The sequence below is a fragment of the Physella acuta genome, unplaced genomic scaffold (assembly GCF_028476545.2).
Source record: "Physella acuta isolate Inbredline_101_S28 unplaced genomic scaffold, ASM2847654v3 ptg001355l, whole genome shotgun sequence".
Lineage (NCBI taxonomy): Eukaryota > Metazoa > Mollusca > Gastropoda > Physidae > Physella > Physella acuta.
The window spans coordinates 123,584-141,615 of record NW_026732870.1 but is presented as its reverse complement, the minus strand read 5'-3'; the positions used below and the strand labels follow the sequence as shown (position 1 = coordinate 141,615).

Genomic DNA, 18,032 nt, shown 5'->3' with positions numbered 1-18,032 from the left:
TAGGACCAGGGTTAGGGTTAGGGACAGGGTTAGCATTGACATTATCCAGCCATGTGTGTATTTAGTTAACTACCAGCAACCTAACACCCCTTTTTAAAAGAAGATTCCATTATCGGACACTGGTAAAAAAAATTCCCCCGAAAGATGTATAACTTTGATCTTTAAGATATTAATATTCATTTATTTCTTTTAGTTTATTATAATACGGCGCTAAATAGAAAAAAAGAACCAAAAAAATCGTTTTAGTTCGCGTCAACAATAAAGATGGCGACCCCTTCAGCAAACACGGCGGATGCCATTAGCCCTAGCAACGATTCCCACTCCCATTGTAGTGATACCGATACCTTTCTTCCTCACTGAATTCCAACGCGATAGGCTTCATTACGTAACGTCCTAATTAATCAACGACCTGCCCTCCCCCTCCAAACCGTCGTTAAACAAACGGGTCAAGCCGAATAGTTTTGAAGGCGCCCTGGTTTATAAATACAAATGACAAGTCCGGTTTACTAAGACCGATGTCAAGAAACGGCATACAAAAAGATTCGACAAGTCTATAAATATATATTGCACGAAAGGTCTATAAATACATTTGACAAGTCGGGTCTACAAAAATACTTGACATGAAATCGCATAGAAATAGACTTGACAAGATCTGACCTGCAAATAGACTTGACAAAATATCTCATACAAATAGACGTGACAAGATCTGACATACAAATAGACGTGACAAGAGCTGACATACAAATAGACTTTACAAATATACATGACAATATCTGACATACAAATAGACTTTACAAATATACATGACAATATCTGACATACAAATAGACTTTACAAATATACATGACAATATCTGACATACAAATAGACTTGACAAATATACATGACAATATCTGACATACAAATAGACTTGACAAATATACATGACAATATCTGACATACAAATAGACTTTACAAATATACATGACAATATCTGACATACAAATAGACTTGACAAATATACATGACAAGATCTCTCCTACAAATAGACTTGACAAATAGACTTGACAAGATCTGACCTACAAATAGACTTGACAAATAGACTTGACAAGATCTCTCCTACAAATAGACTTGACAAGACCCAGATCTACAGGCATATATTTTAATGACTCCATTATTTTCCCATAGTGTTTGATTACCCCCTATCTGTGTGTGCCATCTGTTTTTCAACACGGAACACATTTTCTCGTCCGTTTTTACTACACCGTGGAAGAAATCAATGCTCTAGGTTCAAGAAATGACTTCATAATCATGCGACTTATTAACAATGTGCTAGAAACCTATAGGCCTATCTGTTTTTTTCTAGGGTCGGGGGTGGAGTGTAAACGGTGGGGGGGGGGGGGGGGGAGATTGTAAACTAACAGAGAAGACGCAACTTAGTTCAGTAATAGCATTACTCAAATTAGAGCCCGCCCTTGAATTAGAAAAGCTCCCTTTCGAACCTGACGGTCCATTTAGCAGGTGAAGTAGAGTCCGCTTTTGAAAATCTTTTGTACATTTTAGCAATAGAGTGCCTCCCTACCTCCCTGCCCCACCCCACGGGGACCGACATGTAGGTAGATACGCCGATGTAGAAGGCTGATGAGTGAACGATTGGACGTGTGTATCAAGGGGTTGGGACGATTTTATCTGTGACGTGATCTGTTTTATTCAATCTCTTCAGATCTGTGTTGCTTGTTCTAGGTCTAATAGGGCGGCAGCTATGTTGTCAAGTTTTTACAGTTATATGTTGTCAAGTTTTGAGCGTTTTTAGTTAAATGTCTAGTTTTGAATGTGTTCATTTATATGTTTTCAAGTTGTGAGCGTGTTTAGCTATATGTTTTTAAGTTAGGAACGTGTTCAGTTTTATGTTGTCAAGTTTTGAATGTGTTCATTTATATGTTTTCAAGTTTTGAATGTGTTCATTTATATGTTGTCCAGTTTTGAACGTGTTCATTTATATGTTGTCAAGTTTTGAATGTGTTCATTTATATGTTGTTAAGTTTTGAATGTGTTCATTTATATGTTGTCAAGTTTTGAATGTGTTCATTTATATGTTGTCAAGTTTTGAATGTGTTCATTTATATGTGGTCAAGTTTTGAATGTGTTCAGTTATATGTTGTCAAGTTTTGAATGTGTTCATTTATATGTTGTCAAGTTTTGAATGTGTTCATTTATATGTGGTCAAGTTTTGAATGTGTTCAGTTATGTGTTGTCAAGTTTTGAATGTGTTCATTTATATGTGGTCAAGTTTTGAATGTGTTCATTTATATGTTGTCAAGTTTTAGATGTGTTCATTTATATGTTGTCAAGTTTTGAATGTGTTCATTTATTTGTTGTCAAGTTTTGAATGTGTTTAGTTAAAAATGGTCAAGTTTTAAATATGTTCAGATATATTTTGTAACGTTTTGAGTATGTACAACTATATTTCAATTTTTATATATGTACAACTAAATGTCAAGTTTTATATATTTGCAACTATGTCAAGTTTTGAATGTGTACAGCTATATGTTGTCAAGATTTAAATGTGTATAACTATATGCGTACAGCTAATTGGTGCATTGTTTTTAAAATACATACAGATAAGTCTCGTCAAATTAGAATGTATGTACGACTACATATCGTTCATTATTTGATATACGTAGAGCAACAAATGATCAAGTTTTAGCGTATATACGGCTATGTCTTTTCAAGTTTCTTGATATTAATCCAGCACGACCGAGAAGATAATTACACACCTACCGTTTAATTATTAATTACTAATATATAGATTACCCGTACACAATGATTATATATTAAATACACGTACAATGATGAACAGACAACAGGGAGCAATCAGATCAATATTTACTGATCAAATCAATATTTACTGATCAAATCAATATTTAAGGATCAATATCACAGACAATCGAACTGTACCAGCGGGGCTATGCAGGATCACAACTAGATATTTCCTGCAATACCCAGCTGTACCACAGGGAACAATGTAATCGATGATTCATTAATAGACAGGTATGCAAACAATTGTAAAACAATACTAAAAAAAAAACAAGCATCCGTATCTTGGTTGCTATGGTTACAAGACTCAAAAATGGTTATCAAAAAAGAATAATTCACATGTTTTAACATTCAAAAAAGCTTTTAAAATATTTTTTTAACATTAAATTGATCGAATTGATTCGTTTTTTTTTTAAATATGGAGATATGTATCGGATTGTGATTCTCGCAATCTGGTTTTAGCCCTCAGTTCAGTTGTACAACTCTTTTTTTTTTTCAAATGTGGACAATGAGGTATAACACTTGGTCTTATCGTGGATCAAAAATGGGCTGTAACATTTGACCGTGCGTGAGTAGGACATTCAGATAACTGAGTAGCGGGTGTTGGGGTGTTGTTTGCTGTCGTGGGTTCGAGTCCCTGCAGGGAAGACACATTTTAACACTGTCGTATTTTGTGTTGAGTGGGGAGACTTGTCACAAAATCGGTCACAAAGACTTGTCACGCAAAGCTTGTCACAAAACTCGTAACGAAACTTGTCTAAAATAAAAACTTGTCACGAAAGTTGTCAAAAAAATTTGACACACAAAGCTTGTCCCAAAACATATCATAAACTTGTCTAAAAAAATACTTGTCACGAAAATTGTCACCCAAAATTTGTGACAAAATTTGGCATAAAAAAAATGTCAGAAAAATTGTCACATAACATGACGCGGTAGTTACACACACAGAATTATGTTACAAGTCACTGTTATGGTTTTTTCTAATCAGGGACGTAGCCAGTTTTTGTTGTTGTTTTTTTGTGACGGGGGGGGGGGGGTTGAGGGGTAGCTGCCTCAAGTATGTCAGCACATGTATTTTGTCTACACATGGAGGCCTTTGTGTGCACTTGTATTATGTCAGCACTTGTATTATGTCACACATCAATGTGTACACTTGTATTATGTAATCACGTTTAGTATGTCAACGTTTGTATTTTGTCAAAAGACGTAGTAAGTCAACACATGTATTATGTCAGCACTTGTATTATGTCATTACATGTATTATATCAATACATGTATTATGTCAGTTCATGTATTATGTAAGCACTTGTATTATATCATTACATGTATTATGCTTTGGTGAAACAAATAACTCACGGGGACCGACATGAATACAAATTTATAACAAAGTAATAATACATCTTAATTAAGTAAGTAACAAACTCATACAATAAAAATCGTGTATGAAAGGATGAAAAATATGAAGTCATGAGATAATCATTATGCAAAATTACATAGTCTAAGGACGATGATATGTGTATATGTGTATAAAAGCAATATCACATCATGCGTTCTGTCTGTACATCACATTTTAGTGTGTGGAGACAAAGCAAGTTGGTGTGTTAACACATCACAACTTGGTGTGTCGACACATCACAATGTGGTGAGTAAACACATCACAATTCAGTGTGTGAAAACATCACGACTTGGTGTGTCGACACATCAAAACTTGGCAACACATCACAATTTGGTGTGTTAACACATCATAATTAGGTGTGTCAACACATCACGACTTGGTGTCAACACATCACATTTTGTTGTGTCAATACATGACAATTTGGTGTGTCAACACATCACAGTTTGGTGTGTCAGCACATCACAATTAGGCGTGTCAACACATCTCATCTTGGTGTGTCAACACATCACAATTAGGCGTGTCAACACTTCTCATCTTGGTGTGTCAACACATCACAACTTGGTGTATCAACACGTCACAATTAGGCGTGTCAACACATCTCATCTTGGTGTGTCAACACACCCACCACAATTTGGTGTATCAACACATCACAACTTGGTGTGTTCAGTCAGTGGGTTCCTTATTGAACCATCCTCACACAAATCCAGCACGAAGCTGTTCTTCTTCTTCAAGTCCTTGACATGAAATATATTCTCCGACTGTCTTAAATCCTGGAGCTCTAGCTCATCGTCTGTGTTCGTCTGGTGGTACAGCGTACTCACCCGCGTCGGCCCGTCGCCATGGAAACGTTTCAGGAAATTTATCTTCGTGAACTGACCCCCGGTATCGGAATCATCGATGTCCTTGTAGTCTGGAGATTCCTGTTTTCCGGACAGGTGGTCGGATTGTTGACCGGGTTCCGAGCGAACGAGGCCGTTGTCGCATTCCACGCACCAGCGGATGTTGTCGCTGTCGCTGCTGTCGGAGGTGATGACGACGTGGTTGTGGCTGTCCTCGGCGTCCACGGTGAAAGCCTGCACGAGATTCTCTTCTTCATCGTCGTCGTCGTTGTTCTCTCCCGCGTCTTTCCGCTTCCGCCGCGCGTCGTCGTTGACGTACGCGAAGTTGACGTGGCCGTTTTGGAGGTAGTTTTTGGACAGCGAGGCGAGCCTGCTCTCGGAGCTGGTCAGCTTGACCGGCGTGTGGAAGAGATGTGACGGCGGGAGGTGAAACGAACGACGGATGCCGTTTTTGGAAGGGTGGGCGGGTTTACTGAGCGAGATCGATACCGTGGAAGTCGACGGTGCTCGGGAATGTTGGAGAGTTGGGATTGTTGTATTCGATACTGTCTCGCTGGTATCGATTTCTTCATCCATATCCGGTTTGATATCGGAATCGTCCGTATCGATAAGTTCACTACGGGTATCGTTTTGTGGAATGGTGCCTTCGATTAACGCTGAAGATACATCTAAATCCGTTGGTGTTTTATGTGACATGTTTTCTTGGACGTCCGCTTCCGGGGTAGCCGGAGTCAGGGACTGTTTTGTGTTTAATTTTAAGAACTCTTCATTGGAAATTGTGAAGGGTTGAGCGGGAGGTCCGCCGTTGATCCGCCCGACCCCCGGGGGACTGTTTGTCCTGTCCCCGTTAGGACTGACCCCGTTGGTGTGGCGCATGTGGTTGTTGTCTGTGGAGAACTCCCCAGCGGGGACTCGTAGCCCGAAGATCTCTTTGATGGCTCGTTTAATACGGCTGTTGCTGGCGGCGTAGAGGAAAGGGTTGATGCAGGAGTTGGCGTGGCTCATAACGATGGCGGTCAGCAGCGCCTCGTACGGGTAGTAGCAGTCGTCGGGGCAGAAGAGTTTCAGACAGTTGAAGATGTTGACGGGCAGCCAGAAGAGACCAAATAACAATATGACCAGCGCCAGCATCTTGGCCGCCTTGACGTCTTTGTTGAACCCGTCTTGGGCTCGGTGCTGGAAAAGGTTCCTTATAGCTGTCGTCTGCCGCATGTGTCGCCTCACAATGATCAGGATGTAGATATATATACACAGCATGATAAACAAAGGTAGAAGCACCAGCCCGAAAAACTGGAAATACACTAAATATTCGTATGTTATAACTTTCGTGAACTCGCATTTTTGTATGGGGGCGTACCCAGCGTTCCAGCCATACAGCGGAACAAGCCCTAGTAAAAATCCCAATATCCATACCACGATGTTGATATACACAGCCCGGCGTACTGTTAACAGTCTTTGATACAAGAAAGGTTCCTTGATAGCGAGGAACCGTTCTAAAGCCACAGCTAGTAGCATTAGGATGGAGACGTTGGTGAAGATGAGGATAGCGCTGTTGATGAAGACACAGCCGTAGAAATCACTGGGCAGGCCTTTGAAGGACAGCGCCGCGCAGGGCGCCACCAGCACCCCCACGACGATGTCGGCCAGGGCGAGGCTCCCCACGAAGGTGTTGGTGACGGTGTGGAGGCGGCGAGTCCTCCAGATGGCGGCCACCACCACCGCGTTGCCGAAGACGGAGAGGACGCCCACGATGATCTCTGCGGTGATGTAGACGATGGAAATCGCTTCCATGCCCAGAGGTCCGCGCCTCTATACACGGGTGGTCTGGTGGTTGTGGTCCACGCCTCTATATACGGGTGGTGTGGTGGTTGTGGTCCACGCCTCTATACACGGGTGGTCTGGTGGTTGTGGTCCACGCCTCTATACACGGGTAGTCTTGTGGTCCGCGCCTCTATACACTGGTGTTGTGGTGGTTGGTGTCTGTATACACGGGTCTTTTAGTGGTCCGTGTCGCTATACACGTTTTTTTTTGGTTGCGGCCCACGCCTCTATATACAAGTGGTCTTGCGGCCCACGCCTCTGATATAGAAAGTTATAGTGTTCTACGCCTAACACACGGGACGCTAAAGATTCTCGTCCGTTCAACAGAGTATCTAATTCACAGACCCAATGCTCTAATACAGATTATAATACTATCCACTTCTCTTGAATAAATGAATGTGAAAGGTCAACTTCACCGAAACAGAAGAATTATCCAGTGGTCTAATCCAGCAATGAATATCCAATAACAAATATTTTATAACAAATATTCTTCAACAAATATCCCGTCTCGTTAATCCAGGATTGATCAATAGCATTATATTTATCCTAATCCAGTGTCCACATAGACCTGTAGGAAACACGGCTTTGACCGGCACAGAACCGGCTTTGACCGGCACCGGCTGAGACATGCTCCATTGTGTCCAACGGGTGTCAGCAGTTGTACGTCCGACGGAAGTGACGTAATGGTCAAGAGTTCCACGTCTGGTCTCATGACTGGCATAGCTGTGACCTACACTTGGCCTTACGACACCTGTGGCCACCTACACTTGGCCAAGTAACATACCTCTGGCCACCGTATAGGATGGTCCACCTTCACACGAACGATTAGATACACAAGATTTATTGCCGAGCACGCTTTTAATCTTAGAAAATCCAAAACTAAAAATCCAGTTTCAAAATGTCTTTTTAGTTTTAGTACTTCCGAAACTAAATTTCAAATATTGAAAAGATTAAAATAGACGTTGATTTATTTTTGAAAGCGTAAATTGATAATATCATTTTTTGGTATAAATCCTCTTCGCTGATCAAATTTACAAAAAATCCTGAAACGAAAATCTTCCTTATGGAATACTGAAATATTTTCACGTGAATTTATATTATTCCGGTCGCCATAGCAACCTAGTGTTGACACTCCATGTGATAGAGTTAGTCCATGTTACTTCTGGCGACTTCTCGTGGGTTTTTGTGTGCCGTCCACACAACCTATTCTCTCCCTCATCAAGTCTACACTACCACCTTCCACCGCCTAAGTTGTCAAACTACTCCAGATAACCGCTGCCAATACAACACGCAAATACCACAATCTTGATCGGGTTTTCTCCCCTCGCTCGAACTCTCCCGTCGGGAAAGGTAGAAAAAAAAAATTCAAATCACGCCCGCGGCGCATGCGCAGTATCTGATGACTCGCGGGAATATTTGTCCCACTCGTCTTCCAACCGTGGCCCGGTTTCGCAGTGGAGGGGTCCGGAAATCAGCCGTGAAGAGTTGAAATCACGTGACGAAGACCGTGATTGTCTGCTCCTAATCGTACGCTTGTCGTTCACAAATGTCTTGTTTGAAACTTCTTGCAACATTTAATTCACTGACATTATTTTAAGTGTTGGCTTAAGACAATTCACTTGAATTATTATTTAATTATAAATTCGCCAATTAAGTAAATTGTCGATCACTTAGAACATCCCTCTTCATAGTTTATGAAATCTTCAGTCATAGAAATAATTAAATGTCATTCATTGATGCTTTTTTTTAATTGGGATATTTTTCTAATGCAGTTGTCGTTTAAATTAATGTTTTCCAATTGTATTTTTTAATAACTTGCTTCCAGTTTGCGCGTGATGTTGTGATTGTTTTTGTTGTGAGCGAGTTGTTGTGTCTGCTGGATAATTTGATTTGAACAAGCGCGGACGTCATGTGGTTGTTCATTTGCAGGGGCACTCTAGCTTTATGTTGTGCAGTACTTCAAAACGATTCATGTATTCTGTCGACAAAGAAATTTTTTTTTTTAGAATTCCTCAATATATATTTTTATAATTATGTATTAATCCGTACGTGTCAAAAATTTAACCTTTTTCAATTTTATTTATTTTATTTTAAGAATTTTCCAAGTGTTTGTCTGCTTTATTTTCACGACTCAACAACGTACCATAACTCTTGTTTGAGCTCTTAGCCGTGGAAATCTCCCCTTTAGAAATGTGAACAGGAATCCATTTGATCGAACTAGTAAATAGCGAGTACAGGTTCATTTAAGGATGAACAAGCCAAGATAGACGTGCCGAATGTTCGCACCCAAATGCATGATCTAAAGTTTGTTTTGTTGAACTTCTCCTTGTAATCCAAGTTTTTACGATTGTATTTTTTTTTCGTAGATTAAAAAAAAATTGTCTTTTTTTAAAAAGTGTTTGGTGAAAGATGTTTAACTGTTGTAGACGTCAAGGCGATTAGCTTGAGACGATTTGCTTCCCTTGCTTGCTAATCCTGAAAGTATTAAAAGAATAAAAAGAAGATTAGGGGGCTGCATTTTTAATTAATTTAAGTTGGGTGCAGTGATAGATGAGGAAATAATGTTAATTGGTAGGTACTGTTAGGGTTATTGGATTACATACACACGCACACATACACACGTAGTGGGTACTGTAAGTATTATATGATCACACACACACACACACACACATGAACGCACTAGTTACTGTAAGGGCTATAGGATTACATACACGCACACACACACGAACGCACTGACTACTGTAAGGGTTATAGGATGACATACACACATTAGGCACATATATACACACACACACGCAAAAGTACACACGTACACACATAAACACCTACACACCTATACTAACACCAAAGCGTAAAAATATTGAATCCAAAGATAACAAGAATCTAACAAGTGGGCTACACTATTGTGCCGTCCCGGCAAGGAATCGCCCTGGCTTAGTTCATTTTTTTTTAATACTTTAAATAGAATGAGCTTAAACACCAGTAAAAACTGTTAACGTTTTGTATATAGTACAACAGCTACTCCACGTAGTTACCACAGGGGTCATGGTATAAACTCAAGTTTGTCACGTGACCTCGACCTACCCCCCCCCCCCCTCCAATTTATGACCATAAATGATTTATCATTGGGAACCAACTGAAAATCAACGCACTTGAAAATGATGCAATATTTGATAAGGTCTTCTAACATATTATGCAATGTAAATAAATGGACCGAGATTGTGTGAAGCGTAATTAACTATCTTGATAACTAACGTGGTAATCTCCCCTTGAAAAAAAACTATTAGCGTGGGTGCAGTTTGCGTCTGCCTACACAAGATGTCAGGGTTGATGATAACTGTTTGAAAACATGACAAAACGATGTGGGATCGCTAGGTTTTACGCGGGTTGTAGTTCGTATCGGATTTTAACCAATCGATTAGAGTCCAGGAATTTGTTACAAGGTGTGAGGTCTTATCAAATCTTAACGATTTTACATGCGGTTTTTCATGTGTATTTTTTTTTAATTTAATTATAACTTCGGATTTTTTAATTTATTTTTTATTTCGTTTTTTATTTAGTTTTTTCTTTTTTTTAAAATTATTATTATTATTTAGCAACGTTAAGGCTTCTACAGAAAAATAAACATTGATAATGTATTCAACAAACACGCTAACTGACACACACACACACACACACAGACACACACTCTCTCTGGCGAATAACTCGCAGGTCGCAAATACCGGATGTTGACTTGTTTTAATTTTCATCACCCCAAAAAATTGATTGAGATCTGCTCAGCGTTCTGGCCCCTCCCTAACCCCCTACATCGCCACTGGAAGTGTAATCCTCGCCAAATCTCGCTGTTGACATTACATGACTCGTGGTGATTGACGAGTTTCTCGTGTCAATTCTATCCAATCAGCGCGGGGCAATGGTAAAAATAGACAGAGAAATGTCACTTCCGGCGATACGTATGTAAACCTGTCAGGGCCGTCAGCTGAACTTTGACCCCCCCCCCCCCCTTCTCACCCAATACGACGGGCATGAGATGGTTGTTGATGGGTGCTTTGCGATGGCGTGATGGGTTTGTTGATTTTAGTCAGGTAAAATTTGGGTCGCATTTGGCCGTAAATTATTAGACCGTTTGATTTGTGATTCATAGTTTCATTTCGTGTTTTAATGCACGAGATTGCTCAATTTTTTACACCCTTGATATACATAAATAAACACATACACGCACACACGTATATATATATATATATATATATATATATATATATATATATATATATATATATATATATATATATATATATATATATATATATATATATATATATATATATATATATATATATATATATATATATATATATATATACAGAGAGAGACATAGACAGATAGACATAAATATAGGCATACAACATAGACATAGATCTAGATATATAAAGAACTCAAAGAACTGTTACGGTTTTAATATCCTGTATAACATAACAGTTTTCAGCATAGGCTGTAAAATATGTTTTATCATCTATACGCTAAACTATCTCTGGATAGACTTCTAGCTAAAAAGTAACACTATCTGTTTAAATTATTAGAGATCTTGCAGATATTTAACACACAACTTCGACAAACCCCCAACGCCTTGGTAAATAGCTAAATGTATTAATAGCATAGACGGCAGTTGTAGTGTTATGTGAGTGGATGACGGTAAACACTGCAATGTGCTTGGCCCTAAAGTAAGCCACAGAACTGATTCACCGACCATTCCTCCCTTCTTCCTACAGACTAGACCCCGGATGTTAAAAATTATTTTGGTCAAGCTTTTTTTCACATTAAATGGACCGTGAGAGTGAAAAAAAAATGCATTAAAAAAATTTGAAATGCCGTGAAAATGAAAAAAAAATCCATTAAAAATGAAAATTGCCGTGAAAACGTGCTCATCCATGCACGTGAGTGTGATCAAAGAGACGCGTGCTCACGTGTTGAAATCGCAGAGCGTGTAGACGTTAGAGAGGTTCTACTACACACCCGGGTTTAATTACCTGACGTAGTGGCGGGGTAAGGGGCTGACTGGGCGGCTGCAAGACCCGTTACAAAATGGATACCTTTTTTGTTGTTAAGTGTGTATTAAATGGGATTTCCTAAAACGAAGTTAATTATTACATGTCAATATGTTAAGCGTCTTCATCATATTTTCATTTTTTGACCATATTTTAGACTACTGGTTTTAATATAACTTAAGTATACGTTTTATGGCCTTTTTATTGCAAATTCAGACTGCTGTTATGCGCCATATAGCTCGGAGACTCGATTTCAGTCTGATTTTTTTTCATAGCCTTTATCCAACCAAGAAAAAACTACAAGGCAGCAGATGTTTTATTTTGAACTTTTTTCTCTAAGATGGGTTGATGTCCCCAGATATCGAGCCTCATTTGATTGGGGATTTTAACTCGGGACTTTTGGAGTTAGCAATTATATAAAGCGTGTTCTCATAAAGCACACCGAAATGTTATCTTATATCAGTGGAAAAGGTTTAAATATTTTTTCTAAATAATATGCACACGGTGTCCAGAGAAAAACTACACTAAAAATTACACACTAAAAAAGTACGACAGAATAAATTACACCAATAAAAAAACTACACAAAGAAAAAAAAATACACATAGAAAAAAAAATAAGTAGGCCTACACAGAAAAATTACACATTATAAAATGTACACGCACAAATATCACACAGAAAAAAACGACACACGAAAAAAATGACACATAACATCCCTATACTAGCTATGTTTACGCCTTCCTTGATGAAACATGCACACTTACGTGTGATTATGTAGGTCATGTGACCTATATTTCACAATGCTCTTAAAATAGATTTTAAAAAATTATTCCCAGATTTATCATTCACGTATCGATTTATACCAATATGCCCAGCTTCTGTTTCCTTAAGCTCCATTGTCTTCTTGTATTTGATCTGGCTCTAGACCAGGGGTCTCCAAACTTTTCAGTCCGAAGGCCGCTTTAACTATCAAATTTCAGTTCGGGGGCCAGTTTCTTCCAGGCATGTCTTTTATTTTTCTGGACAAAGTTCCTCAGCCATCACCAACAAACGATTTTTCCTTGGACAAAAAGATCTCCGCGGGCCGGATGAGAGGACTTCGCGGGCCGCATCCGGCCCGCGGGCCATAGTTTGGAGACCCCTGCTCTAGACGAACTATAGCTGGTTCTAAAATGTAATCAGCCCAGTGGTTCAGCTAATGTGGTTTGTTGATAGAAGATAGAAGAGTGGTGGGGAGAGAGGGGGGTCTTCTCGTTGTCACCGATGGTTTATTTTTCTATCAAATATCAAGTATACCATCGTAGAGTTTGACCCATTCATATAAGTGTTTGTTTTACAATAACTTTTTTTTATTGTCAAAATCATTCAAACTATTGATAGAGAATGTACAATGTGCCACGGAAAGGGGTGCTACTGAAAGTAGTAGGGGGTGGGGGGGAGTGTTATTTTTTTTTTTTTTAACTAGAAGGTTGAAAACTAGTCTACCATACTGCAACGACACAAATCAATGAAACTGCTCAAAGTTTACCAGCAAACAGACCGCTCTACCCCAAGAAAGTAATTTAGAAACAAGCCACGTTACCTCTCCAAGAGGGTCGCACTAGAGAGAGCTATAAATAGAATCGGGAACTCGTATACCAGCATTAGATTTTTCCCCCTGCCGTTTTCATTAAACTGTTCCAACTCAACAAGTGTTCTTGTTCCGTCTCCAAATTTTTAATTAACCAGGAAACACAAGGCAGGGGAGATAAAAAAAAACCCAGGGGCGATAAACGCTGAGGATATGCATGTCGCTAAGCAATCGCCTGTCCCCCCTCGCGGCCATGTTCGATAGGGGCAATAACTCTCGCGGGGCTACGAGAAGGGGCAAGAAATACGATGCCGTGATGAAAGGGTTGCTCAAGGAGGCTCGAACAATTAATGTCAGGGTGTCGTAAACAATGGCTGCCGGTGGGGATTGTCACGTGACTAGAAACGGTACATGACTAAGTATACGGGGGGGGGGGGGGGGCACAGTGGTTATGTAATAACAGGGGTTATGTAATAAATGGGGGTTATACCATACGCGGAGGGTTATGTAACACAATGGTAACAAAAAAGGGAATCGAATTCGTGCTGCCATTATTTTTGGTAACATAATCCGGAACCAGTGCATTCATATATAAGTAATTTACGTAAACGAATATTTACGTGTGTTGCCCAATTATACTGAGAGATTTGCTCACAGTTTACTAATCTTTTGACTTACATTATGTTGCGAGACACGCTTTTAGAACTTCATAAATCAAAATATATTATTTTGAAGAAACCCGTTTACTTTTATTATTGCATGTACACAGATAAAAGCATGTTTTGTAATTTCAACTTTCCAACCCAGCGGTTTATACTGCAGATGAAGTAGAGTTCACCTGCACCTGATACATCAGCGTGTGAAAGGATAGTGTGGTCAGTACAATCCCAAGCCGTTTCTACTTTCCCATGGAACCGAGGTACTCATTATAGCTGGGTAAACTCAGGGACGTCTTACGAACTCGAACCAAGGATCCGAACTCATGACAATCGATGCATCAGTCGTAGGCCTACGCCGCTCGCTCTACCCCTCAACCACGCCGTGACGTCATTATAAAAGTTTATATATTTTATTATTCCCGATGTTATTATAAAAGTTTATATATTTTATTATTTCCGATGTCATTATAAAAGTTTATATATTTTATTATTCCCGATGTTATTATAAAAGTTTATATATTTTATTATTCCCGAAGTTATTATAAACGTTTATATTTTATTATTTCCAGAATCGGATCCAAGATTTCCGCCGCCGCCCATTGTCCAAGCTATCAGAATAATTCAATCTCCCGCCCCCAACAACTATGTAACATTTCCCTCCATTTCCCCGCCCACGTGATCAGAGCAGGCGTTACCGCTGTCGAAATCGTCTGCTTTTATGTCGTGTTCGTTGGAGATTGTCAATCTTTTTGTTTTCTTGTGGGTTACATTTTTTTTGGCAATCTTTTTATTTTATTTTGAGTATAATTTGTGTCAATCTTTTTATTTTATTTTGGGTATAATTTGTGTCAATCTTTTTATTTTATTTTGGGTATAATTTGTGTCAATCTTTTTATTTTATTTTGGGTATACATTTTTTTTTCGATATTTTTATTTTCTTGTGTGAATCATTATAGTCAAATTTTTAATACTAATTTATAGTTATAGTTTTTCTGTCAATCTTTGTTTTCTTTTGGGTATAAAAAATGTGTGGCTTCTCCTAATGAAATGTTTTTAAATTTTCTAAATGTTTCGTTGTTTTGTCCTAAATTTGTTTTTATTTTTTATTTTATTTTATTTTTTAATTTATAGTCTCATTTTGTAATCCAAATGGCCTCGACTCTGTGTTTTATCTCCCGGATAATAAATACAATAATTATTTTATCTTTTATCTTGAGATAAAGAAAATCGTTCACTAATTAAAAATCGCCATACGACACAAAGACACCGCGGAAACAATCAAGCCATCGGCCATGTTGTTTTTATATTAGTATGGTTGCGGTTATGTTCGGATGTTTTAAAGTGATTATTTTTGTATTGTGTTTCCAAGAGGAATTGTTTATTGGTCCGTATTGGGCTAATGGCTCGTTGTTGGGGAGAAAATAAAACTATTTTTAGAAAATCGGAAAATAAAACTATTTTTAGAAAGTGGGGTTGCGTAAGGCTGCAATGACGGGTTGTGCTGAGATGGAGGTTTTAATAATATTACCATGCAACATTGGGAAAACTTGGGGGTGGGGAGGGGTCAGGGAGACTTAACAAAAATCAAGCGCGCATAGTGGATGTTGTGGTTTGTTAGTCTTTGCATTAAATTAACAGGCACAAGTATTTAAAACAGAAACAGCTTTTAAAATAATGTGTTCCGTAATGGTTAGAATTTTAATTTTTTAAACTATTTTTTTTTACATATAAATAATCTTTAGAAATATGTATCGACATTTTTTTTTGGGGGGGGGGGGTGCTATTTTGTCAATCTAATCCTAACTTAAACGCCAATTGGATACTTACTTTGATAACCAAATGGCTTACTTAGAAAACACGTTTTTTTTAAATATGTATATTTTAGAAACTAATATTTTGAAGGACATGTTTTAATATGATGGTGTGGAATGAACAAGTAACTTCTCCAATAAAACTATTAAAGTATGCAGGTGTAGTTGAGTACTCGTGTGTCGTTGTACACGGCACGTGACAATAGCTCGCACGGTCTGTCAGTCCAAAGTCCAGCCATCATCACCCCTCCCCCTAAGGGCTTTATAAGTAAAGTTCGTCTTTATACCTAGCGATACGTTTGGGCAGATGAAGTGGATTTCATACGTTTCTTGACCTCGTCATATGAAGGGATGATGGGGTCAGCACTATGCCCAGCCACCTTTACTCCATCCCTAGCTTAAGCCAGGTACCCATTAGAGCTGGGTAGACTCAGAGACGACCAACAGTCACATGTCCGAAACTAAGATCCGAACTCGAACTCTTCGGACTGGCAGCTAAGCGTTCTACCATTCGACCGCGCCGCCCCACTTCTTTGTATAGTCAGTTTAAATTCCAGTTGCTGTTACCTTTCTACCCCCCCCCCCCATTTTACTCCACCACCATTGCCCTCAGTCAAATTCAGTGACGTCCTACAATCTAGCATCGACAAGTTCAAACCATTGATCGAACTACTGCACGTATAGGCTCTACCACCCGACCATGTCATTGTGTTAAATGATGCTGCCGAGGGTAGGAAAAGAACACGATTTTTAAAAAATTCCCTCTCCGTGACAAAACGAAACTTGAATTCACGTGCTCTGCTGCCATTTATTCATTAGCGGTATCACGCGGAACCGGAAGTTGAACCAGCGATACCGAAACTAAAAAACATTAAGAGTTGCATTTCCTCGCTTCAGTTAAATATTGTATAAATCACCGGCCCAATTGTTGAGTGGTGGGGTGGGAGTGGGGGGGGGGGGGGGGGTTCGGAGATAGGGGGTTAATTTAAGTTCAGCTGGTATCGATACTTTATAAGCAGGGTAGAAGTTCTCTCGCGAGAAATCTCGTTAGTTTGGGGTGCCACTCGAGAGCGCTATTAAACTAATCACGCGAACTCTCGTGAAAGAACGCGGCCGTTGTTGGAGGGTGTGTCCACAAATTGGATCCAGGCAGACGTTTGATACACGGTGCGGATTGTCTCGTAAATTTCACGAGCTGATGTTTTTTTTTTTTTTTTTTTTTTTTTTTTGTAATACCTGGCTTCCTTAAACTGTAGCAGACGACGAGTCAGTCCCTGTGACCTTGAGAAGTGGAGGTAAAGGGAGGTGTCGGTAATTTGCCGACTTATCGGGGAAATGGCACGAGCCGCATGCCTCACTGCTGTAAACAGTCGTACATTAGCCGATACGGGAAGTTGGGGGAGGTGTAAATCAGTTTCTTTCAGGCATCTCTTTGCCTCCACCTCCCCCCCCCCCCCCCATTCCCTCAAGAAATAGAATTGATAATATACTTTACCAGTGTCAGTCGTCGTCCACTCCCCCTCGGAAAATTTAGTCCACCTCCCCCCCTTTAAGTTACAAGTGCCCCCCACACACAGTCTCCCGAAAAATTTAGCCTGACCCCACCCCCCCTCCTATAAGTTACAAGTGCCCCCCCCCCCCCCCTACAATTGAAAAAAAGTCTGAACTAAACGCTGGTGTAGATAAGAACGGGGCAGGGGAGAGAAGCCTGGATTAAGGTATTCGGGAGGGGGGGGGACGTACGTAAAATAGGGTGACGTAGGAAAAAGAAGAAAAGACAAACTAGCGGCAGGGGCTTAGAGAGATCAGTAAATAGATTAAATAATTCATGCCTAATTTCGTTCTTTTCGGTTAAGCAATACAAAATGGATACTAAGCACAATCTAATTGGTTTCAAGTTGATTGCTTGAGTTTAGTCTCGATAAAGTTTGATAGTTAACATGAATCTTTTGTACTAATCGACCAAATGTTTGGCACTACTTTAAGGAAAAAAGTTCTTATTTCTGATTAAAGGTCTGAATTCTGATTAAATCGTTGGCACCATTTAAGGAAGAAAGTTCTTATTTCTGACCAAATCTTTGGTACCCTTTAAGGAAA

At 39.3% G+C, this 18,032-nt stretch overlaps 2 protein-coding genes across 4 annotated transcripts in view; one reads left to right on the top strand and one right to left on the bottom strand.

The window, feature by feature from the left end:
• Positions 1 to 18,032, top strand: part of LOC131926966 (cilia- and flagella-associated protein 61) — a 142,180-nt gene that overhangs the window by 61,166 nt on the left and 62,982 nt on the right. The window lies entirely within an intron of this gene.
• On the bottom strand, positions 4,779 to 8,827 carry LOC131926967 (alpha-1D adrenergic receptor-like). Its single transcript, XM_059282578.1, has one exon. The coding sequence runs from the start codon at positions 6,820 to 6,822 to the stop codon at positions 4,840 to 4,842; it is 1,983 nt and encodes a 660-aa protein (XP_059138561.1). The 5' UTR covers positions 6,823 to 8,827; the 3' UTR covers positions 4,779 to 4,839.

Coding starts and splice junctions, on each gene's coding strand:
- LOC131926967 (XM_059282578.1), bottom strand. CDS start 6,822: ATGGAAGCGATTTCCATCGTCTACATCACCGCAGAGATCATCGTGGGC.